General features: G+C 45.2%; 3 protein-coding genes and 1 pseudogene across 11 annotated transcripts in view; 3 read left to right on the forward strand and 1 right to left on the reverse strand.

Annotated features, from left to right (window-relative positions):
• LOC110982507 (meiotic recombination protein REC8 homolog) overlaps positions 1-24,576 on the reverse strand; it is a 388,761-nt gene that overhangs the window by 158,386 nt on the left and 205,799 nt on the right. The window lies entirely within an intron of this gene.
• Positions 3,835-5,286, forward strand: LOC147796963 (uncharacterized). The gene is made up of 2 exons (XM_087145105.1): positions 3,835-3,843; positions 4,237-5,286. Exon 2 carries the CDS (start codon positions 4,237-4,239, stop codon positions 5,284-5,286), a length of 1,050 nt encoding a protein of 349 aa, XP_087001231.1. The 5' UTR covers positions 3,835-3,843.
• Positions 15,407-16,512, forward strand: LOC147796964 (uncharacterized; annotated as a pseudogene).
• LOC110976501 (uncharacterized) lies at positions 17,891-24,537 on the forward strand. The gene is made up of 2 exons (XM_087145206.1): positions 17,891-18,250; positions 18,538-24,537. The coding sequence occupies exon 2, from the start codon at positions 21,094-21,096 to the stop codon at positions 23,779-23,781; it is 2,688 nt and encodes an 895-aa protein (XP_087001332.1). The 5' UTR covers positions 17,891-18,250; positions 18,538-21,093; the 3' UTR covers positions 23,782-24,537.

Genomic DNA, 24,576 nt, shown 5'->3' on the forward strand with positions numbered 1-24,576 from the left:
TCTCAGTAGACGTTTTTGGATGCTTTGATTATTGATGCCCGGGATGATGCGGTCTCGGATGAGTGAATCTCTTAACTCTCCAAACTCACAAGTTTCAGCGAGGGTTTAAGGGCTGTTATGAATGTTTCAATGGTTTCTCCTTCCAGTTGGTTGCGGCTGTTGAATAAGTAGCGCTTGTATGTTGTATTCATTTTGCCTGTGCAGAATGTGGCAAATTTGTTGAAGACCTGGTAAAAGTTGTTCTTGTCGCTTTCCTCGGCCCAGGTGAAGGTGTTGTATGTATCAACAGCATTTTGGCCGGTAACAGCTAACAGAGTGGGAACTCATGTGGTGTCGTCCTTGTTTTGGACTCCTGTTGCTATGGCAAAATTTGCAAAGTTTTGCGCAAAATTTCTTCCAGCTCATGTCCAGGTTGTGATCTGCATATCTAATGGCGGTGGTGCTGGTATGTTGAATTGTGCCACGTTGATGTACACTGCGGACTGTTCAATCCCGTCCTCATCGACAACGTAATATAGTGTGCTCAACACAAGCTTGATTTGTTCTAATGGTTGCTTGGTTTATAGTGTGTCAGATGCAGGGGTACAACTATATTATATACTATATACATGTACACTTTATACATGCAGACATGGGGGTAGGTCTAATGGGGTACAATATTGTGATTGATGTACATGTATAGCAGGTGGGGCCATTAGGATCCAGAGGAGGGCAGAGCTACAAGGACATTCTGAAAAGGGTACTGTTGCTGGGTAGAGTTATGGTGGTCAGGAGTGGACCTTTAAGAGTGAAGGATACTACAGTTGACCTCAGTGGGATGGTACATCACTCTTAATCCATTTTGTTACCTGCACCACATTCACCAAAATCAACAGAATATGGGCATCACAGGAACAAATAAATTAAGACCAATAGATCTGTCAGCAGTTAGAATTTTACAATAAATTTAATATTTACATGAAGGAGAAAAAGTATACTTTGATGGACTCCACTTCAAACGATATCTAGGGAAAATATACACAAACTGGATGGCAAAGTATAGATTATATGCATGCAATGAGTATAGGTGGGGCTCTGATGTGACAGGGAATCCCTGGGTAGAAAAAAAGCATTTTAGTCAGGACTGGTGATGGTAAGCTCATCTACGGAGAGCACTGAGTCAGTCTGGGCCAAGCCTTCTAGGGAGAGCACTGGGCAAGTCTGGCCCAAGCCATCGCAGATACCAGACAACAGTAATGCTGGGTATGACTCACAACTATTGAAGAAGTCTAGTGGCCTGGTGGGCTAAATGTGAGCCCACTCTAAGCAATGTTTTGACTCAGCAGCTTGTCTTGGATGTTGACAACTAAAATATACTAGCACAGGACACACATCACAGTGACAAAGGGAAGTGGACGAAGCCTCCAGCTGACCCCATGGTATAGCTTAGCATGTGTGCCGTGAATATACTCGAGCCTGGCAACCTTTTATGTTTGCTGAACCCCAGCCTAACAATACACTGTGCATTCTACAGTCATTTGGGACAAAACACCTGATGCAGATTCAAAGAACACTTTCGTGTACTGTATACATGTAAGGTGGAAGGCTTGCGGTACATGTAGCACCATACAAGGATACCATCTCTTAGGATGAAGCTTTGCGAATGCCTATTGGTAGAGTATTCCAGATAGCTAGTACTGTTTATGAAAATGCCCTATTCCCATAAGTGGTTGGTGTCCTTGTGTGCGTATCATAAGTCTGACGCCTCATAGGTCCGATACCTCAAAAGTCCAAATTTTCGGACTTACGAGGAATAATGAGGCGTCAGATTTCTGGGACCAACAAAGTGTAAGACTTAATATGAGGCGTCGGTGCAATTGACTGTGAAACAAAGAGAAGTGCGGGCCCGAGTGACGCGTGCTCTTGAGCAAGATTCAACTTTGTTTTCAACTCATGCCCATGGTACTGACCCTATTAGGAAAACTATATCAAGTAGACTACCTGCAAAGTTTATACACTGGTCCAGTATTTTTTTTATCCAAAATACCACTACGCGTATGTACTGGGTCAGTATTACGTGTAGCCAGTAGAGACGATAACATAATCTTTGCCAGCTAGTGTCAACCACAAATTAAGAAGGTCAGGGCTTCAGTTTCCACTCAATTTAATGCACGGTGAACTGCATAAAATAAGATAAAACAATACAAAACACTAAATATCTAAATCTTACAAAGTCATCAAACTATGAACGAAGCTCAAGGAAAACTTTCCACAGTTCAGTCGATGCATATTAAATACAAAGCAACCTAAAATGGGGAGCATCGATTAACTACATATAGATGTACGATACATGTAGGCAGAAAGCTACAAGATCATTATATGAAGGCCAAACTTATTTTGCCACACAATTGTCTGTAGATATCTACATGTAAAAGCCCATTAACCCCTTCGTGCTGACAAGCGGCTTTCGCCACTGTAAAAATTGAAATCTTCAGCCCGCTTTTATTCTCGGCCCACGCTCTAGCGAACACGGTGAAAGAAGGCAGACCCTGGCTCTTGTATATATGGTAATTGGTCTTTGTGCGTAGCCCAGAAATTAAAAGACCAATTTTGCATCATAATCACCAGCTTCACAACAGTCCCCAATTTGAAAAGAGGCAACGGGAGGTGGCCTTCGTAGCTAAGCGAGGCTGGAATTCTTGGAGTTGACTTTCGGGAAGAAATTCCCGTCGCGTCGTCAAGGGTTAACTAAGGGAGGATTGAACTATCAATAATCGTCTTAATAATGTCTGGTGTCAAAATTTAATCAGTTGTCAATGAAAACTACCGGCAGGCAGACCTTTAAACACTTAATCATAAAGAAGTAAACTTTTCTTAATCTCATGCACATACATGTGCCAAAATCTAAAACATCTAAACAAAGAAACTGGTGTCTGCTAGTTGAGGAAAACAGCTTACTTGACTGTGGTTCTGGAGATCAATCATGCAGTTGACTCAGTAGAGATGTCAGAGGGTAATGGTTCAAGTGTAAAATAACAGAAATTTAAAAATCCGCTCATAAAAAGAACTGAATAGCAGAGCTCGGTGACCAAGACATTGAGGTGTCTGAAAAGGACGCCGGCATGGTGTTTGACCTTATGACCTAGGAAGTTGAAGAGCGCCACCATGAGGTGGAGTATAACAAGTAAATACACAAACAATGAATATTACACTCCCCGTCTAAAAGTCAATCTAGGGAGAATTTTTACAGAATAAGCAAAAACATCATTGTTTGTCTTTGGCACATCTCTCAGTCAGTTACTGGATGTTATTTCGTGTCAGATGCCCCGAGTTCACAATGGTCCATGCTTCTGCCATGAAGGTGATGAGGCCATCGTGGGTGAGTTGATGTTTCCCAAGTTGAATGAACATCAAATCTAAGACTCAACAGATGATTCCAATCTGTCATTCCCAGACACCTCTGAAGTGGGAAGCTCTGGGGAGGTTGAAGACCCATTCAAAGTTTCTCAATGTCAGATATCTGGTGATCTATTCTTGATTGAGCGTTCCTTTTGCGCCGATGAAATTGGTCCCTATATCACATCTCAGTCGAGCAATGGGGCCCCGGAGAGAGACAGACCTTCTAAGTGCAGAGAGCAGGGCTGAGGTGTCCATGGCTTCGGTAACTTCTATGTGCACGGCTCTGGTGCTGAGGCAAGTGAACAGCACCAGCCCATCTCTTAGCTTCAGCCGAGCCACCCCAAATATTTCTTGTAATGACAGTCCATGGGCCAAACACGTCCATTACAATGCTGGTGAATGGTGGCATCGCTTGCAGTCTGTCTGTGACAGGTCATTTACATATAGCCCTTGCGCAGCGCCCTTGTTTGATAGCTATGCTTTTTCAACATTAGTTTATTGCCAGCTCTTTGTTCAGTGAGTCATTCACCCCACAGCGCTGGTACAGACAACACCACAGTAGTCCAAGATCTACGTCATGTTAGTTGCTGGCAGAAGTTTCATTTATAGCCTTTACACCTCGTGTTAGCTCTAGATTGACTAGGGGATATTCTTGTGGCGACACCATAATAAAGAACTTGAGTGAGATAATGCACACTATCCGTGTCAATCACATCTTCTCACTATTACATTTGGCGTCGTAGACAGGATGGTGTGCTCAACGCTACAGCCCCTAGCCCAGTGAGGTGAGCTACGAGTTTCAGCTTCTCTGGTTGACGAGTCGAGCTATAACTGAGGCAGCAAGTTCACTGGAGGAAGATGGAGTTGGAGGAGCTGCGTAAGGAGCTGGAGGCCGTGAAGGCAGCACTGCAGGCCCACGAGAATAGTGCAGTTGGCAGTTCATCCACCCTGTCATCAACCCCATCATCCGCCGCGCCCAAGCAGATCTATGTCGCCTCAGGACGGAGATTGGAGCGTTTCCGGAATGCCCCAGAGAAGTCCGGAGCCCCGTCCATCCGGGAGTGGGTTAGCGATGTCAGGGGACAACTGGCATCCACGCAGCTGACCACTGAAGAGGGTGCTTCGTTCATCCTCGACCACCTTGCTGGGAAGGCCCGTCAGGAGGTACTAGGGCGAGGAGACGAGGTGGCAGCCAAACCCGAGGAAATCTTCAGGGTACTACTAAAGGTCTTTGGGGATGGCGACACACTCCCACAGTTGCAGCAGAAATTTTTCTCATACCGCCAGGAACCACAGGAAGACCTACTCACTTGTTCGCTTGAGCTGGTGGAGCTCTTCACCAGAATGGCGAAACTAGATGAGGCTTGTGAGGCATCTAGAGAAAGGACACTCAAGGGCCGACTCGCGGAGGCAGTTCGCGATGAGGGCCTACAGCGGGAGCTACGCAGGCTCAATATGGAAGCCCCCACCCTGTCCTTCTTTGATGTCAGGGATCGCGCTATTGAGTGGCTGGGTCGGAGACAAGGAAATCCCGGGAAGGAGGCTGCAGTGCAGGAAGTAAAGGCTGCAGATAGTACATGTGATATGAAGGCTTTACTCGAGAAGCAGGGGCAACAGCTGCAGCACCAACAGCAGCAAATAGATGCCCTCATCAAGGCCCTCAGTGAGAGACCACGGGGATGGAGTCAGCCGCAACCCCGCAGGTGCTACACTTGTCAGTCAACAGGGTATTTGAAGCGTAACTGCCCTCACCGCCCACGTGGTAATGGATCTCCTTCAGAGCAAGCCCAACGAAGTATGTTCAATCCCCGTGCTCAACAGTTTACTCCAGAGCAGTCCGTTCCCCAGCAGTCTACCCAGCCGCAGTTTGTTCCCCAGCATCCTTCCTCCCAACAGCCATTAAACTAGGTCGGCCTGCCATTGTGAGCCAAACGACAGGCCACCAAAGTTTGCAAGACAGAGGCTCGATTATCCAGAAAATAGTAGGGGACTACCCAGTTGCGCAAGTAAAGCTTGGAGGCACCGAGGTGATATGCCTACTTGACACCAGAGCACAGGTATCCACACTAACTGAATCCTGCTTTAGAGAGAACTTCTCCACGGAAGAGTTGGTTGATGCATGTTGTACAGTGCTCTATCAGGCCTAGCAATGATGTCTACCAAGCAATGGTTGAAGAACTTGATGTGCACACGAAGCATCTTCCGAAAGGTCTGATGATTGCACCAACCCTTGTCAGTGTTGATAAGGCCGACAGAGTCCCCGTTCAAGTTGCTAATTTCAGTGACAGTGACTTGTACCTTCAGCCGAAGACATCAGTTGCAGTACTCTCTCGTGCATTCCACGAGTACCCCTGCCCTCGAACAGTTGCATCCGACTGTGAGGTTTCTGCCCATCAAACCCCTGAGAGTGATGATCTTGTATCCGATCTGATGACGCAGTTGACGATCGGTGAGGACATCAGCGACGAGCAGCGCTGTAGTTTGAGAGGACTGATTTCTAGATACTGTGATGTCTTTAGCAAAGATGAAGATGACATCGGTTTCTGCAATAAGATAGAGCATCGGATCATCACTACTTATAATATACCTGTCAAGGTGCCCCACAGACGTATTCCCCCACACTTATGGCCAGAAGTTAGAGACCACATTCAGGCGTCCCTAGACCGTGGCATCATACGAGAGTCTTCAAGCCCATATGCCTCACCAGTTGTCCTTGTCCGTAAAAGCAATGGGAAACTCAGAATGTGCGTTGACTACAGGGCCCTGAATGCAAAGACACACGAGGACGCGTATCCCCTTCCACGAATCGATGAAGCACTCGACGCACTGAATGGGGCCAAGTATTTCTGCAGCCTCGACCTTGCCCATGGGTTCTACCAAATCCCCATCGAAGAGAGAGACATCGAGAAGACCGCCTTCCGTGCAGGTGTAGGTGGCTTGTACGAGTTCACACGAATGCCGTTTGGGCTCTGCAATGCACCTGCCACCTTCATGCGTCTCATGGACAAGGCCTTTGGAGATAAGAATTTCCAGTCCTTGATTGTCTACCTCGATGACATTCTTGTGTTTGGCAAGACGTTCGACGAGACACTTGAGCGACTCCAGATGATGCTTGATCGCCTCCGTCAATTCAACCTGATGGTGAAACCAGAAAAGTGTCACTGGTTTGCCAACAAGCTGAAGTATTTAGGCCATGAAGTATCAGCGGATGGAATTGCACCAGATCCAGAGAAGATACGTGCTGTAGCTGAGTGGAAAAGACCAACTAACGAGGGTGAGCTTCGAAGCTTTTTAGGCCTTGCTAGCTACTACCGGCGCTTTGTTCAAGGTTTTGCCAAAGTCGCCGCCTCACTTCATGCGCTGCTTGGTGGTCCAAAGAACAACAAGGGCAAAAGAGTCCTCCCATCCCAGCTTCAACTTCCCGAATCATGGAATGAAACCTGCGAAGTCTCCTTCAATGAGTTGAAGTCACTCCTAACGTCGGCTCCTCTTCTTGGCTATCCTGACTTCAAGTGTCCATTCATCCTGGAAGTTGATGCCAGCCATCTTGGTCTTGGTGCTGTTCTGTCCCAGGAACAGGACACTGGTCATGTAGTTCTTGGATATGCCAGCAGAGGTCTCCGCGGGAACGAGCGCAACATGGACAACTACAGCAGCATGAAGTTGGAGCTTTTGGCACTGCGGTGGGCAATAACCGTAAAATTCCGTGACATTCTGCTGGGAGCCGACTTTGTTGTCTACATGGACAACAACCCCTTGAGCTACCTCCACTCCAATTCCAAACTGGGTGCAGTTGAGACGAGATGGGCCACCGAATTAGCACAGTTCCGGTTCAGCATCAAGTATAAACCCGGGCAGCAATGCTGATTCTTTGAGCAGAAAGAGAGAGCACGGTGATGAACCAAAATCAGTACGGTTTGAAGAGACCACAGCTGCTGCTGCCATCAGTGAAACCAGTGCTACCAGCATCCCTGTGAATGTGAGACAACGCATCAGGAGTACCCTACAAGAAGCTGGCTTAAATGAGGTTCGTGCAAAGCCAGCTGTGACAGTTCCTATGGCAACAGCAACACTACCGTCTCTGTCACCGGAATATCTAACCGCACTTCAAAAGAGTGATGAACCTTTAAGCAGGGGAGTATGTGACAGGTCATTTACATATAGCCCTTGCGCAGCGCCCTCGTTTGATAGCTATGCTTGTTCAACATTAGTTTATTGCCAGCTCTTTGTTCAGTGAGTCATTCACCCCACAGCGCTGGTACAGACAACACCACAGTAGTCCAAGATCTACCTCATGTTAGTTGCTGGCAGAAGTTTCATTTATAGCCTTTACACCTCGAGTTAGCTCTAGATTGACTGGGCTAGGGGATTTTCTTGTGGCGACACCATAATAAAGAACTTGAGTGAGATAATGCACACTATCCGTGTCGATCACATCTTCTCACTGTTACATGTCTGTGGACAAGTCTGCCATCACCTGGGTAAGTGATTTGCCTTGTAGTTTGCAACATACAGTGCAGTGATTGATCACTCTTTGGACTAGGTCTTGGGCTTTGATGATCCATTTTCCTCCAGCTCGTACTGATGCAAGAGTTAAATGTTGTCCCTGGTGTTCTACCCCATGGTGGAAATATTGTATCATCAGATTGGAGATGTGGTTGTGCTTGGGTAAGAGTACACGATGGCGTCCCTTGAGGTTGAGATCTGCTCTTCGAAGCCTTCCTCTGACTCGAATGATTCTGTTTTCATCTATGAATGGGCTTAGTTTTTGGAGGGGGTTATCCTTGTTCAGGGCATTTGTTCCACCTGAATTGAGAGCGGCCATTTTGTCATGGAAATGCTCCATCTGAACAGTGCGGAGGATCACCTTCTCAGCCTGCTGTAGCTCTCCCGGTGTTATTTGGAATCTTCTTGGTCTAGGAGGAATTTGTCTCTTGCATGGATCTCTACAATTTTGGAGGTGTCTTCTTGGTTCCTCTGAACCACATTGTTGCATTCAGCTGGCTGGCCAGGACCGATTGAAAAGCAAGATCGGCTGGGTTTTCATCGTTGGGGACGTGGTGCCACTTGGGGAAGACACGCTGTGAATCTTGTGCACTCTGTTGGTGACATAAACATGGAAACGCTTAGATTCGTTAGAAATGTAGCTGAGGACGATTTGGCCGTCTGTGTAAAATGAAGTCCTGTCGATAGGCATTCAATCTTTGAACTCAGACTGGATGATCTTTGCTAGCTCCATTGCCAGCTCCAGACGAGGTATTGACACCACATGTTGGGGTGTTACACGTGCTTTGGCTAGTAAGAAGGGGACGTGTGGTTGGTTGCTGTCATTAATGAGCTTCAGGTATGCTACGGCTCCTGTAGCATGCTCACTGGCGTCTGGAAAATGAGGATCTCTCTCCACTTGGTGTTGCCAAGAAGATGGATTTTCTTGAGATGCTGGGTCCATCTGGAAAGGTGCTTTTCTGGTAGCGGCTGATCTCAGACATCTTGGGGTTTGCTCAGCTCTCCCTTTGTATCGGATATGAGTTGACAGAGGATGCACTTCCCCTTCAATCGTCACTGGAGTGGCAAGGCCCATTGGGTCAAATATTGAACTGGTTACTGATAGTACTCCCGTCTTGAGAAGGGTTTGTCATCTAAATTGATCTGGAAAGTGAGTGTCACGCTCCAGTGACCAGTGGACGCCAAGAGATCGTTGCATGGGTAGTACGTCATGAGCAAGATCCAGGGTTCTCAAATCCTTGGCATGTGTGTCTTGTGGGAGGGACTACATCACATCTTTGTCATTTGAAACAATTTTGTGAAAACCTGTCTTCTTTGTTGCCAATGCATCTCTGGTACATCTTATGAGACTGACGGCTGATTGGGCATCAGGACAAGATGTAAGGCTGTCGTCGACATAGAAGTCACGCCAGACAAAATCCAGCACATCCTCACCGTGAGACTCCCAGCAATCGTTGGCAATCATCCTCAGACCAAAAGTGGCCACTGCTGGTGATGATATGTTGCCAAAGAGATGGACGTTCATCTGGTACTGCACTATCTGCTTGGAAAGGTCGTTGCTTTCAAACCACAGAAAGCGTAGGAAATCTCTGTGCTACTGGTTAACATGGAAGTTATGAAACATCTGTTCGATGTTCCCCATGATTGCCACTTCTCCTACCCTGAACCTCAGCAGAATGCCGAGTAGGCTGTTCATCTGGTTGGGGCCCTGTAGCAGCACCTTGTTTAGGGAGACATTGTTGTATTCTGCACTTGCACCAAATACAACTCGGATGTCACGTTTCTTCGTATGACGGACGGCAAAGTATGGGAGATAACACACTTTGCCGAGCTGACAGGTGAGTTTGTTCTCGGGTACTAGAGATGAATGACCCCTTGTCAACAGCTTATCGAAGTACATAATATACTCTGCCTTCATTTCCGTTTTGCATCTGAGGGTCTTCACCAGGCTGTTGAGTCTACTCAGGGCTAGAGGATAGTTGTTGGGGAGCTTGGTAGATTTCCCTTTGAAAGGAATGGGAAATTCTAGATTTTCATTCACATTGATGTGTGCGCCTTCGCATTTTAATGAAGCGCCGGCCTTCTATAGACATTGCTCTCAAGTTGTCATCACAGGCTTCTTCATATATGTTAGTTATGGGCTTGGCATAGTGGGGGCTGACAGGACCTCTTTCACCTTGATGTGATTCTCACAGGTGTCGGGCTGAATGACGGTGCGGCTGACAGTGGCGTGAATTCATCCATTTGCACCAGCCATGCAGATTTTTCCGGAAACTGTCCAGCCGAGATCGGTGTGCTGTGCCCAGGGTGTACCTTTCGGCCCATATCATGACTCTTATCTTGAGGGGCTCAGGACAACTGCTGTCAATGAGTAGTATGATGTTTACATTGTCTCGTATCTCTGGTAAGTTGGCCACTACAGACTTTAGATGTGGGAATTTTACGCAGACTTCTGAGCTGGGGATTTCTCTTTTGTCTCCGGGGATGTGCGCGTTCTTGATAGCTGTTCGGAGTCATTCAGTTTTTCCTTGGGGGATTCCACAACAATACTGCTAGCTCGGCGTCCTTTGGCCTTTATTTTATTACCGCCGCAAGTGGAGAGCTCATAAGGGAAGGACGGACCTTGTAGTTCCAATGCTTCAAAGACTTCTGGGTCCGCTAGGCAAACATTGCATTGATCATCTAGTACCATGTACCTGAGGATAAATTTTGAGGAACAATCCTTATGATACAGTTTGCACAGGACAATTTTGGAGCATGACTATGCAGAGGAGCACAACAGAAACATGGTGCACTTCGTAGTCGTTTCTTTGATCTTCAAATCACCAGCAGGGGGGTTGACAGATTGCTCCCTGCCATTCTCCTTTGGGATTGTGTGCATGAAGGAGGCATGATTCGAACTTTGGCGTTTTTTGCACCGCACTTTGGTGTTGCAGTCTTTAATTCTGTGGCTGTCACCGCACTTGAAGCAAAGGCCCTTGGTTTTACAAAATTCTCTCCTTTCTTTTATGGGCTCATGGCGGAATGCAATACACGCGGAGATGTGGTGGCCCTGTTTGTCATGATAAGAACATCTGCTCACCATCTGGGGTGTAGACAAAGACTTTGCTGGTGTCAAAGTAGCCATCACTTGAAGAGATGAGCTGGGACTCCAGTGGGCAGGTGTTCTTTCTGATTTGTTGTTCCAATGGGTGGAAAGGTAGAGCTCAGGGTTGTTTTGGATTCTGGCCTTTTCTTTGATGAACTTCACCAGCATGGAGAATGGTGAGTAGACTCCGATGGACGTCTTGTACTCTGATGCTCTTTTCCTCCATGCATTGTGTGTGGGGAGTTTTTCCAGGATTGGGTGCGTTTTGAAGGAGTAATTCAAGATCTGGCTGCATGGTTGGAGCGACTGCCGTTTTACGTCCCCAGCACGTCGCGATGAGATCATCATACAAAGCACACACATAAGTACATTAACATTTTAGGTGGTAACCAACATCAGTGCTGCGCTTGTTGCACAAAAAGGGCAGGAACCAGTTATTGGTGGTGTGGATCAGCCAGTAGAGGGCGAATAAATTATTGAGTATTGTACGTGCTAATGTAATGGATAACAATACATTTGCATGCAGCTGGGGCCCCCAAAATGCTCGTCTTAAACGGAATCTCATAACATGCGAGCTCGTATAATGGATTTTTTTCCTCATAGGAACGTGCATAATTCAGTCGGGACCAGCAAATATACTGTCTTAACCGGAGTCTCGTCTTATCCAAGCTCATATTACCAAGAGTCGACTGTACTTGTGTCCAACTTCTGTCTGAGGGCCTGCTGAGTCATCTTCCACAGCTGTTACAGTTCTTTCTCAACCACTTCAATGGAAGTGATTTTTTTTTAATGATTATTTGGGACTGATGAGGTGTTGGAATTATGAGGCATTGGACTTACATGTCCTTGGGATCACAAGAAGACTCTTGTTTGATGACTGTTGGCTGCGTTGAGGAATGTATAGTGTGATAAGTTCATCCAGATAGCCTGATGCTAATCCTGCTGGGGACTCCGAACTCAGACAAAGGAAACAGGGCCTTGTAACAAAAGACCGTACTCTGAACAAAAGACCAGGCTGCTGGGCATTATCAACATTTTTCATTCTCAAAAGTGGTGATTATCCAGCCTTGTTTTGAAACCGTATACCAGGGTTTGGGGCATTGAGAGCCAGCGGATTACCACCGGGGACAAAAGCGCTCTACCATTGCAGCAATGAGCCACACAGTACCGCTGCACACTAATCTGACCCCTATTGAAAAGAGGTCAGCAGTGCACTGAGCCAGGTTCGTGAACAAAAGAGGGTTATACAACACCGCACAATCTGGGCTCTGTTTACAAGGCTGCTGGCCTGGCTGAAATACTCCGGCGTCAATGAAGGTCACCTGTCAACTTAGAGTAGTGCCTAAAGATTTCTTCGTGCTGCTATAAACAACTGTTAAATGAAATGATGAATTTTTGAAAGATTTTGAAAACGGAAAAAATGATAGCCATGCCGGCCCAGCATAATCAACATTGAAAAATGTCCCGGCATGAAGTGGTTAAGAGTAATATTTTGAATTGTATTTGCTCACGTACTGGCAACCAGAGTAGTTTCTGTAGAACAGGTGAAATGTGATCAAATTTTGAGGTCTTAGAGAGGACCCTTGCTGCTGCATTCAGGGCATGTTGTAATTTTTCTAGATTTTGTTTCGAATATTAAATAAAAGAGAATTTCCAATATCCAAACAAGATAAAACAAAGGCATGTACTAAGATCAAAGCTGATTTGTCATCCAGAGTTCTACAAAAACTGTTGATGTTTGTTATAATGCACAGACTGACCAATTTTCTTTACATGTGTATTCATAGACATATTAAAAATAACGCTAAGATTTTGTATAGATGCAGCAGGGGTGATTTGTGCACTACCAATATTTACATGTTGGGTGTTTATCAAATGCTGTTGATACTTTGACAAAACAATGAGCAATTCTGATTTAGATACATTTAACTTGTTCACAAGCATCCATGATCTCATATCTGTGAAGCAGTTTTCCAAGCGATGATTTGTGGACAATTCACAGGCTGGGTTGGATGGCTTGAAAGGTACATACAGTTGTGTGTCAGCAGCGTACAGATGAATAATTAATCCATGTCTTTGTGCAATGTTTGCGAGAGGAGAAGAATATATGATGAAAAACAAAGGTCCAAAGACAGATCCTTGGGGGACTCTGAATTTCAGCTCAGTAGTTGACCGAGGCTGGCGAACAAAATCTGTAAAAACAGAGGGTAGGAAGGGACACCTTGAATGTTTGCACTGTTCACTTGCAAGGCTCTGCCACAAGTCATTTTAATGGATAAACTCAATCATGTGAATGATATCAAAAGAAAAGTTACTCTGAACTTAATGTACAAGGCCAGTGAATAGATTTATATTCAAAGATTTCGTCCTTTTCCATGCTAGGGTTAATGAACACTCTTAGGAATCCTATAAGTACACTATACACCGTAACACCTTTGAGAATTCCAGTGGCCAAAGCTCTTATTCCTCTAAGAAATCATTCCTAGCCTGGCACTTGCCTTTTAAACAAAACAAAGAGGGAGGTTGTACACAACAAGCTAAAACAACAGATTATCCCAAGCTAGCATGGACACTACCTTGCCTCAGGCTGTAATCTGCCTTGGAGGCTAGAGTAAACATCTAATAAACAAACCTTTGTCTCTTTCTTGGAAAACCCCACAGTGTCTAATCCACAAAATTTGTAAGCCTACATGTAGCCTTACACTATGCATGTCTTTGTGCACATGCATGTACATGTACCATGCTTTTACACTGACATCAAATTTGTGCACATACAGTAAATTTACATGTGAAAGTCTATTCTTAATTAGAGAATAGAAAGTAATATCAGTGGTAATAAGAACTATTCTGTACATTCTGAACTTTCTAGCAATCTAATCACTTCTGTAAAATAACTTGGATTTCACAGGTCTAATCAAAAGGAACATCCTCACTCTAGTTCATGTGTACTACGCAAGTTACACTGTGATGAGAACTTGTATCATCACAATCTAAACTATTCTCAACGTTTCCTCAAGTTTCGGAGTAATTGCACAATACCCCGCCATGCGAAAATTACCCTTGCCCTTTCACAATTTTCGTTGCGCATTCGTCCGTTTCTTAACCTTTTTCATTTGTGTAACTTCACTTGCTTTCCATCAAAAACTAATTCCGTGTTAGCGTATAGTCCACAGCGTGTGACAGAGTATTAAAAACGGAAGCAAAGTTTGAAGGGACAACGTACTAGGCTGAACATTCGGTCCGATTCAAGGTCGTCACGCCAGTAGAACTCCGCACCCAAAACACCGCAGGGTCACAGGCATGCCGCCCCAGCGCGCCACATTGCCACAGAGGGTGCGCTCAGCAAGCCAGCACATGCGCAATACCGAACTCAGTGACCTTTCGGGCTCGGCATTTCCGTCCGAAAAGATGGATCAAGCGCTAGTGGGAACGCGACTTGCGGTTTCGTTGCCGTAAGATAACGATCACACCAAAATGCTGGATCAAGATCTACCTTTTCCCAATTCAAGTGGGAACGCGCTGTTAGTCCCGGTTGGCAGCTATGCGGATAGGATGTGATGGTGGCTAAAAAAGGACTAAGGAACACAAAGTGAATGGGATGTGTAGAAAATATTTTAAGTCTAAATCGAGTCCCGGTTGGCGGCTATGCGGATACGATGTGCTGGTGGCTAAAAAAGGACGAAGTAACACAAAGTGAATGGGATGTGTAGAAATATTCTGAGTCTAAATCGAGTCCCGGTTGGCGGGTACGCCGATTCGATGTGGAAGTGGCTACAAAATGCTAATTGTATGAATTGACGCTAGTTGACGTTGAATAGTATGAATAATTGGGAGATTAGCGGCGGACTACCCAAAACCTTGTTGGGGTCAATCACGGCTTGGCAGTTGAGCAGTACTGGAGGCAGATAAGCATGTTCATTAAGCATCTCCGGCAATCGTTGTCAGTGGCTCAAAAGAATGAAATTGGAGTGTCAGTAAGGCCGGTATGGTTTGACGTTGTTGCATGGATGGCAAAAGAGAGGTCGCATAAGAAAAGGTAGAGTGTGTGAAAAAATGGGTAGATTGGCAACAGAGCCAAAAAAAATGTCGTGCCCAGTCTGGTAATGGTAGATTAGCAGCAGGGTATCCAAAAGTTTGTGGAAGTCAAGCATGGTTTGCCTGGCTATTATGAGAAGCACTGGAGGTAGAGTCAAAAGTTTTTTTTTATTAGCAAGTCTTGCAACGCTAACAGCTTAATAAGGTGTGGTTTTTGATCACTGAAGTATATATCCCTTTTGTTGGTGCAACATTCCTTGCTGATGGAAAGAGGGGGATTGGAAAAGAAAATAAAGCCAGTTGAAATTAAGGAAGCGTGGGTTAAATAACCCAGCCACAACTAGCTATACATGTACTTGTAATCTGTCATGTATCGAAGTGAGATTTTTTCGTTGCAAAATGAGCAAGTTTGTTAGAAAATGTAACGATGGAGTCCAGCATGGCAGTTCAAGCACCAAAGACAAAAGCACCCAAGTTGTTAAGGGTCCCTCATCCTACCAGCGGCATCAGGATAACTGCATCGATGAGAGATTCATGACATACGACAGGTTGTGTAGAGAGGTTTTACGGAGCTTCGACACCACTGTAGCATGGTGCCAGAACATGGGCTTAATTGCAACAGAGATGCTCTGTCCTCACTGCTGTGAACAGCAGCAGACAGATTGGACCACCAGAAATGGGAATGCTGCCGGCAGGTAAATGGGAAGAGGCATCGCTGTGAAAAGTCCATCCGCAGCGGAAATTAGTTTTCACAGAGCAACTTGTCACTGGAGGAGACATTGAAACTAACATACTGGTGGTGTTGCGACCTCACCCAAGAACAAATTTGGATGCAGTTGCAGTTAGGAGAGCACACAGCTGTGGACTGGGACATATTTTGCCGTGAGACGTGCAAAGTAGTGATGTTAGACATGGATAAAAAACAAATCGGAGGGCTGGGGAAATGTGTTCAAATTGATGAAAGCAAGATTGGGAAGCTAAAATACTACCGGGGACACCATGTGGAGGGGCAGTGGGTATTCAGCGGCATCGAGGAAGACTCCAGAGAATGTTTCATTCTCACTGTGGAGAAGCGTGATGAGGCTACTCTTCTACCATTGATACAGGACTGGATTGCCCCTGGCACGACCATAGTATCTGATTGCTGGAAGGCATACACAAATTTAGAGCAATGTGGATACGTACATGAAACTGTAAACCATTCCAAGGAATTTGTCAATAAATTCGGAGGATGCACTAACAAGATTGAAGGACAATGGAGACAAATGAAGGCCAGTATGCCAAGTCATGGATGGCGAAAGTGTCATTACTCTTCGTATTTAGGCAAATTTTTGTACCGGTACAAAAACAAAGGATGGGACATATTCATGTTGTTTGTATTGGACGCAGCAAGGTTATATAATCCAGCAAAACAGTAGGCGATAACAATATGTAAGAAGACTGGGCAGCTTGGGTAAGTTGATCTGTGGAATGGTCCATGTAGGTTACATACTCATTAGGGAAGAAGTTAGGTATCCGTTTTTCAGTAAGAACAAATGTTTAGTTTTGCTGCGTATTACCCTTGAAAGCAAAAACGAATCAAGGAATTACCCTTAAAAGCAAAAGCTAATCTTTTACCCTTAAAAGCAAAAACAAATCAAAGCCGCTACAGCAGATTGTGCAGACATGCCACGGCTGCCGATTCGAACACGGGCAGTTCCAATTGGGCATTTGGCGGCCAATTGTGATTAGGTGAAGCTATGGGCTTACATACAAAAAACATTGAGTGCGTAGCGAAGCCCCGTGTGAGCAGTCAAGCGCGATATCGTAGCCGGCTACAATGTGGGAGAGGTGAGTGGCGGGGTATTCTGCAATTGTGCCCAAGTTTCCATCAAAGTTCACTTAAGTACAGTCTAAAGGAGATGAAGGAATTCTCAAGGCAATGTGATAAACCATAAACAAGAACTTGATATCACCAGCAGAAATCCCTCAACAATATATATCTGTTATCTATTCAAGAAACTGCATGAAACTTTAACAAGTTCACAATCTGAACATTACATTTCTATTTATTAGTTATAAGGTGTATAATCAAGGAAATAAGTACATACCTGTAAAACAGAGGGCAGGAAGGGACACCTTGAATGTTTGTTCACTTGCAAGTTCTGCTACAAGTGACCAGTACAGCCAAACAAGGTCAGTACCCTCCTGTCCACTGCTCAGCCAGGCATCTTCCATTTCTGTAAGAGGGGTGACTCAGTCAAATACAAGAAAGTAGAGCTCGTCCACTTAATAAAAAAAATGGGGGTGTCCTTAAATTGACACTCTCTACAGAATCACAGACCTTGATCACCTGCGATCTGTCCTTCAGGTATGATGTAATCCATTCAAGGACAACTATCCTTCTACTCCGAATGATCTGAGATGCTAAACTAACAATGTATGGTCTACAATGTCAAAGGCAGATGATAAGTCTAATAACACAAGAAAGGCTGCCTTCTTGTGAAGTGCACAAAGAATGTCACTAAAGACTCAGACGAGGGCTGTGTCTGTCCCATGGCCTTTCCTGTATGCAGACTGGTAGGGCTCAAACAACTGGTGATCAGTGAGATGATCAAACAGATGTAAGGCTACCACCGTCTCTAGTATCTTTGAGATAAATTTGAGATTAGAAATGGGTCTGTAATTTTTCAGTTCTTCAGGACTATCATGACAACTTTTTCAGTAGTGAGTAACAACTGCTTGCTTAAAGTCCTAGTGTTCAGAATGTAGCGAAATCCATCACAATATTCTTTAACATTGACAATTTTTGCCTTGTTACTGACATGATACAATTCAAATGAAGAGTTCAGTTGAAGATTGCTTATTTTGTTACTCACCATGCTATTCATGTGCGTAGCCATCCTTGTGTTGCCAACTGTACACGCACATGTGCTTTCTTAAGGAGGCGGCCATGTTTGTTTTGGGGCATCATTGTTTTGGTCATGTGACTTCATAAAAGCTAGTTCATTCGCAATGTAAAAGGTTACCTAAAATTATGATTCTATAGTTTGTCCTTAATTAATGTTTCCTTGTAGATTATAGTGATTGTTAGAAATATTATTTTACTTTAGTTTGAGCCATCCCATAATGCTTCACTCTGACTACACTTGGCATGATTTTCAACAATGGGCCCAGCAGATTGCTACCTTGAAGATGATTTAATTCCACTGATTCCATAACCATCCTGCATTATTTTTAGCTACCCAACTACAGGCCCACGAGGTAAATACTTGCCTTACCTTATTGTTCAATTATTAATCTTTAGTATATAGGATTTGTGCTAGAAAATGAAGGTTTATTAGATCAAAGTTTGTGTCATTTCTATCTATATAAGCCCATGCATTTAACATGCAAGTTTATTCTAGAAATATGGATATGTGTCTTGGATGAAGTCTCGAACCTTTATCATGCAAATATCTCATCGCTTATTGTCTGTTTGAACATGCAAGATTCTTAATTTGGGGAGATCTGTTCTCAATACTGTTATGTTACATGTTTTCAATTGTCAGATATCACGATGTTCACCAACGTTCACGATGTTCACTGACATTCATGATGTTCTACCGTTCAATGTCATTCAACGATGTTTCACTCGGAATAAATCACATGTTAAGTTACATCCGTGAGAGCGTGTCCGCCATTGATTGCTAGCTTGGTAGTTGGCGCAGCTACAGTGAGATCTCGGGATCATCATTTCGCTAGTCTTCGCATGAGGTGGACCACACCAATGATCCTGTCTGAACCGGCGATGCTACACAAGAGTGCCGCATGTCTATCGTAGGCCTACCGGTACCATTCGTCCTTCACCTAGCCCCATCTCGGACATCATGGACCAGGTGAAACAAGTCTTTGACCTCTCATCAGGCTTTCTGTCCACACTTATTGGCCCAAGCTTCAGCAAGTTCCAGAGACAGGAGAGTTGACCGGCATCGAAAGTTCAGCAAGTCCAAGACTAAGTCTATATGAACTGTGCAGAACTGTACGCAGAACTTAACAACGAACAGTCAGTTATTGACAATAAAATCACATAACGCTGTGCCATGAATGTCATGTAGAGCATAGCGTATGAAGTTCGTGTAAAATTTGCTGTAAGAATTTAAGAACCGATTGCATACAACTTTCCAGATCAGCCGTGGTTTGGGAAACATTTTTGCTGCATTTTGTTTACTGCACAGTGAAACACCATTAGCCTACGTGTACTCTCACATTGTTTACATTTGTGCAACATTGTTCACTACTGATTTGAGTCATTGTTTGATGCATAATGAGAGATTGTTGATTTGCATATTGTTTCATGTTACGTGCACATCACCGGCATTTCACCCATAGCGTACTGTGACATTGACAGAATATTTTCTGTGTACTTTATTGAGAAGTGTGTTGCTGCTGAATTTAGTTGCTTCTTGATATAGTTAAATGCGCACACAGTCGTAGTTAATAGAGATGCCTGATGTAGTTAGGGTGCATTTATGTATCATTCTACAAGCACATGTTATTTTTGTTGACCGTAGATTTACAGAAAGTGTGAAATTATCTTGCATTGATAATATTGTTCCCAAGTTAATGTCATGGCTAGCCAGGAAGTAAACGACCAAGACCAAGTGAAGCAGCTTGAGGAACAGATTGAAGAACACACTTCAGCTTTAGAGTCAGTAGAGGATCCTGCAGAAAGAGAGCGAATCTTGAAGGAAGTCAAAGTCAAGCAGGAGCAACTCCTCCAACTCAGCAAGCCCTCTGATGGCAAAAGAAGGAAAAGCAGCAGAGCAAAGGAGCCCACGGCCAAGATGGCAGAGCTTCAAGAATTAGAGAAAGCTAAAAAGCAAGCAAAATTGAAGAAAGCTTTCGCCCAAAAGTATGAGTCGTGGAAGGAATGCTGTAAGGCTGCAAGACGGCAGTTGAAGGGTTATTGCACGAGCCACACACTGACTGAAATCTTTTCATCACTGCATATCACCAGGGACGACCTGATAGATTCATACGATGCTTGCCGAGAAACTGGAACCCCAGAACAAGAATTGCGACGTAGAGTTGACACATGCTCAGCTTTAACGCAACAGTTGTTGAATATTGTTGCTGTCAAGGAAGATGCGGGAACAGCATATATCTCCAGGGAACTAACACAATTGCTACATGCTGACAGTAACGCATCAGTGTTCTCCACGAAAGCACCAAGCCAAGGGTCCTTCGGCTCATCCGAGAGCATCTCGAGCAGACGAGCAAAAGCTGCTGCTGAATTGGCAGCTCGTGAGGTAGAAATAAAAATGCTGGAAGTAAAACAGCAAAAACAAGCAGAATTGGATGAGCTGCAGCGGCAAAAGGAAGAGATGCAACGACAACAAGACAAGAAACAGAGAGAAATAGAACGACTAGAAAAGGAAAAGGAGCTGGAGGCAGCACGCGCCCAATTTGAAGTATACGACCGGGATTGTAATGGCAGTTAAGACGATAGTCAAGTAGGTGCCCTACTTGATGAGCCACATCTTGAGCCAACTGACGTGCAGGAACAGTCACAAATGACACAACCAAGCCCAGCCAAGTCATCAGGAGGTGGTGATGTAGCTGCACTGGCTATTAGCCTGAGAGATTGCATGGCAATCCAGAAGTTGCCTCCTCCAGAACCAACTGTGTTTGTGGGAGACCCAATCCGCTATGTTGAGTGGAAAACCAGCTTTAAGACACTAATTGAATCAAAGGCTATCTCCACGCCAGAGAGAGTATACTACTTGAAGAGGTATCTTGGTGGAGAAGCGCTTAAGGCAGTGGAGGGCTTCTTCTACAGCACATCAGCGGAGTCATATGAAGGGGCTTGGCAGCTACTTGAGGAGCGTTACGGACACCCCTTCAAAATCCAGAAGGCGTTTTGAGATAAATGATCTAAATGGCAGAGGATAGGCCCGAAGGATGCTAACGCTCTGCAACAGTTTGCAGATTTCCTCAAGGCATGTAAAGACGCCATTCCTCATGTTCCTGCCTTGAAAATACTGGATGACTGTGAAGACAACCGACGTCTTCTCTCCAAATTGCCAGACTGGGCTACAGCTCGATGGAATAGGAAGGTTACACAGATGCTTGATGAAACAGGTGACTACCCTGGGTTTGAAGAGTTCGTAGAATTCATTCGTAAGGAAGCTAGAATAGCATGCGATCCCATCTCTTCATTGCATGCACTGAAAGCGGCAGACCTACCAGAGTCAGAGGAAACACGAGGAGCTAAGAGAAGAGCCAACCGTAGCAGGGGCACAACTCTAACAGTTGGTTCTCATGAGCTGCACAAAAAGCCCAAGGAAGGCCAGCTCCCGGAGCCATGCCAGTTTTGCAAGAAGACTGATCATCATTTGAGTAAATGCCCTGGCTTTGACATGAAGTCTCTCGTCGAAAAGAGAAAGTTCGTCCAAGAAAACAGGTTATGTTTTGCCTGCCTGAAGAGAGGTCATATGTCCAAGGACTGTCATAGAAAGCTGAGCTGTGATAAGTGTAAAAGGCGACATCCGACAATTCTGCATGATGATGCCCTGGCACAGACAACTGAAACTAATCCCAAGGGAGAGAATTCCAAAGAAGAGAACTCCAAGGAAGTACATGCACATGTGATGTCATGTGGCATGCAGATGGGAAGTGGATGTGGAACTTCGATGATAGTCCCAGTATGGGTCTCATCTACAGATTCTCCTTCAATGGAAGTGCTGACTTATGCCCTGTTAGACACTCAGAGCGACTGCACATTTATCCTGGACCACACTGCAAAGTCCATTTCAGCCTGTTGTGAACCAATACGACTCAAGCTTTCCACAATGACATCAACATCTTCCACGATCTATTGCAGTGCCGTCACCAGCCTACAAGTTAGAGGCATACATTCATCCAACAGAGTGCAAATTCCTCGAGCATACACAAGGGATTTCATTCCAGTGAACAAGTGCACCATCCCTACTCCAGACACGGCACGAAGATGGCCTCACCTTGCTTGCATAGCCCACGAGATGGTTCCCGTGCAGAATTGCGAGGTCGGCATGCTCATTGGCTATAACTGCCCACAAGCCTTGGCACCAAGAGATACCATAACTGGTCAAGACGACGAACCATTTGCCATCAAAACAGATCTTGGGTGGACAATTGTGGGCTACGATGACTCCAGTTCCAGTAATTACGCCACAAGTGTCTGCCATAGAGTCTCGGTGACGGAGGCTCCAAGCATCACTCCTTTGAATGTGATAAGAGCACTGGAGACAGACTTCTCTGAGAAATACCATGCCGAAAATTCCATGTCCCAAGAGGATATCCAATTCGTCAGCATTTTGGAAGCCAGTATTCGACAGACCGAGGGTGGCCACTATACCATGCCACTTCCCTTCAGGGGGGGAAAGCCAACACTGCCGAATAACAAGAAAACAGCTGAGGCACGTCTCAATCATCTTAGTAAGAAGTTCAAGATCAATCCAAAGTACCATGCCGATTACACGAAGTTCATGGAGGAGGTCATAAGCAGGGGAGATGCTGAAATGGTTCAGGGCCAAGGAGAGAATGGCAGAATTTGGTATATTCCACATCATGGAGTATATCACCCCAAGAAACCTGGAAAAATCAGAGTCGTGTTTGACTGTTCGGCGCGTCATGACGGAACTTCTCTAAATGGTCATCTCCTGACTGGACCAGACCTCATCAACAACTTGATTGGAGTACTACTTCGGTACAGAGAACATCCAGAGGCCATCATGTGCGACATCGAGAAAATGTTCCACCAATTCCAAGTCAACAAGGATGACCGCGACTACTTGCGGTTTCTGTGGTGGGAAGGTGGAGATCTGGGCAATGAACCAAAGGAGTATCGCATGAAGGTACACCTCTTTGGTGCAGCTTCGTCACCTGGATGTGCCAACTACGGCCTGAAACACCTAGCCAGTCAACATGAGAATGAATTCCCCAGTGCAGCAGTCTTCATCAAAAGAAACTTCTATGTCGACGATGGTCTTAAGAGTACGGAAACAGAAGATGAAGCAAGGAAATTGGTAGTAGAGGCTCGTGAGCTGTGTGCCAGAGGAGGGATGCGACTACACAAATTTGTGTCAAACAGCAGGGCAGTCATTGAGGACATCCCAAGCGATGAACGGTCAGCCGGAGTTAAGGATGTAAACCTGAAGAAAGATGATCTTCCTATGGAGAGGGCCCTCGGCATCAAATGGTGTGTCGAGTCAGACATGTTCCACTTCCACATCGAGACCAAGGATCAAACGCCAACACGCCGAGGAATCCTATCAACGGTGGCCTCTATCTATGACCCTCTTGGTTTCCTTGCCCCTTTTGTGCTAATTGGGAAAGGAGTTCTCCAGGAAATGTGTCACAATGGAGTAAGCTGGGATGATCCACTTCCTGATGACTTGCGCCCACGGTGGGAGAAGTGGAAGAATGATCTGCTTAATTTGAAGCAAATCCAGATACCCGGGTGCTACAAGCCAAATGACTTCGGAAAGGTCATTGCAGTGGAACTACATCACTTCTCCGATGCAAGTACAAGAGGATATGGCCAGTGCTCCTATTTGAGATTTATTGGAGAAGATAAGGCGCATTGCACACTGGTGTCGGGGAAAGCCAGAGTTGCCCCCATCAAGGTAGTCACCATTCCTCGTCTTGAGTTGACAGCCGCAGTTGTATCGGTTCAGATGAGCCACATGTTAAAGAAGGAATTAGAGTTGGTCATCGACAGGGAATACTTCTGGACAGACTCTCAAGTTGTCCTGGGATATATCCTGCAATGAAGCTAGGCACTTCCATGTCTTTGTTGCCAACAGAGTCCAGAAAATCAGGCAGTTTTCTGATCCCAGTCAGTGGCACTACATTTCAACAGAGCTCAATCCTGCTGACCACGCCTCACGAGGAGTCTTCGCTAAGGAGTTGCAGGACTCAAATTGGTTCAGGGGTCCCAAATTCTTGTGGGACAAGGAAATGGTGATCACTGAGAAGGAACCAGTGCGTGAGCTGAATTCCGACGATCCAGAGGTGAAAGGGATAACGTCGCTCCAATGCACTGCCTCGCCAGAGTCCTTCGACTGGGAGGACTGCCTGTCCCGATTTTCAGATTGGTCAAAGCTAGCGGGAGCTGTGGCACATATAAGACGACTTAATAAGAAAGAGAAAGGTCATGTTGGCCTCTCCACTCCCCAAGAACGAAAGGAAGCAGAAAGGCTCATTGTGAAATCCGTCCAGAGGCAAGCGTTCCCAGAAGAAATCCAGTCATTGAGTGACACAGATAGAGTGAGGATGACTAGTAAAATCTGTAGCCTGAATCCTTTCTTAGACGATGAAGGCATTCTAAGAGTTGGAGGACGCCTCAAGAACGCAGAAGTTCCTGACAGCATTAAGCACCCAGCCATTTTGCCAAGAGACGGACATCTTACCAGACTACTCACCTCACACTTCCACAAGAAGGTGCATCACCAAGGAAGAGGAATGACCCTTACTGAAGTGAGGGCCAATGGATATTGGATTATCGGGGGGGGGTCAAAGTAGTTGCCAGCCACATACACAAGTGTACAACATGTCGCCGTCTACGA

The sequence above is a fragment of the Acanthaster planci genome, linkage group LG13, assembly GCF_054643075.1.
Source record: "Acanthaster planci isolate LZ-2023a linkage group LG13, COTS_SCS, whole genome shotgun sequence".
NCBI classification, from domain to species: Eukaryota; Metazoa; Echinodermata; class Asteroidea; order Valvatida; family Acanthasteridae; genus Acanthaster; species Acanthaster planci.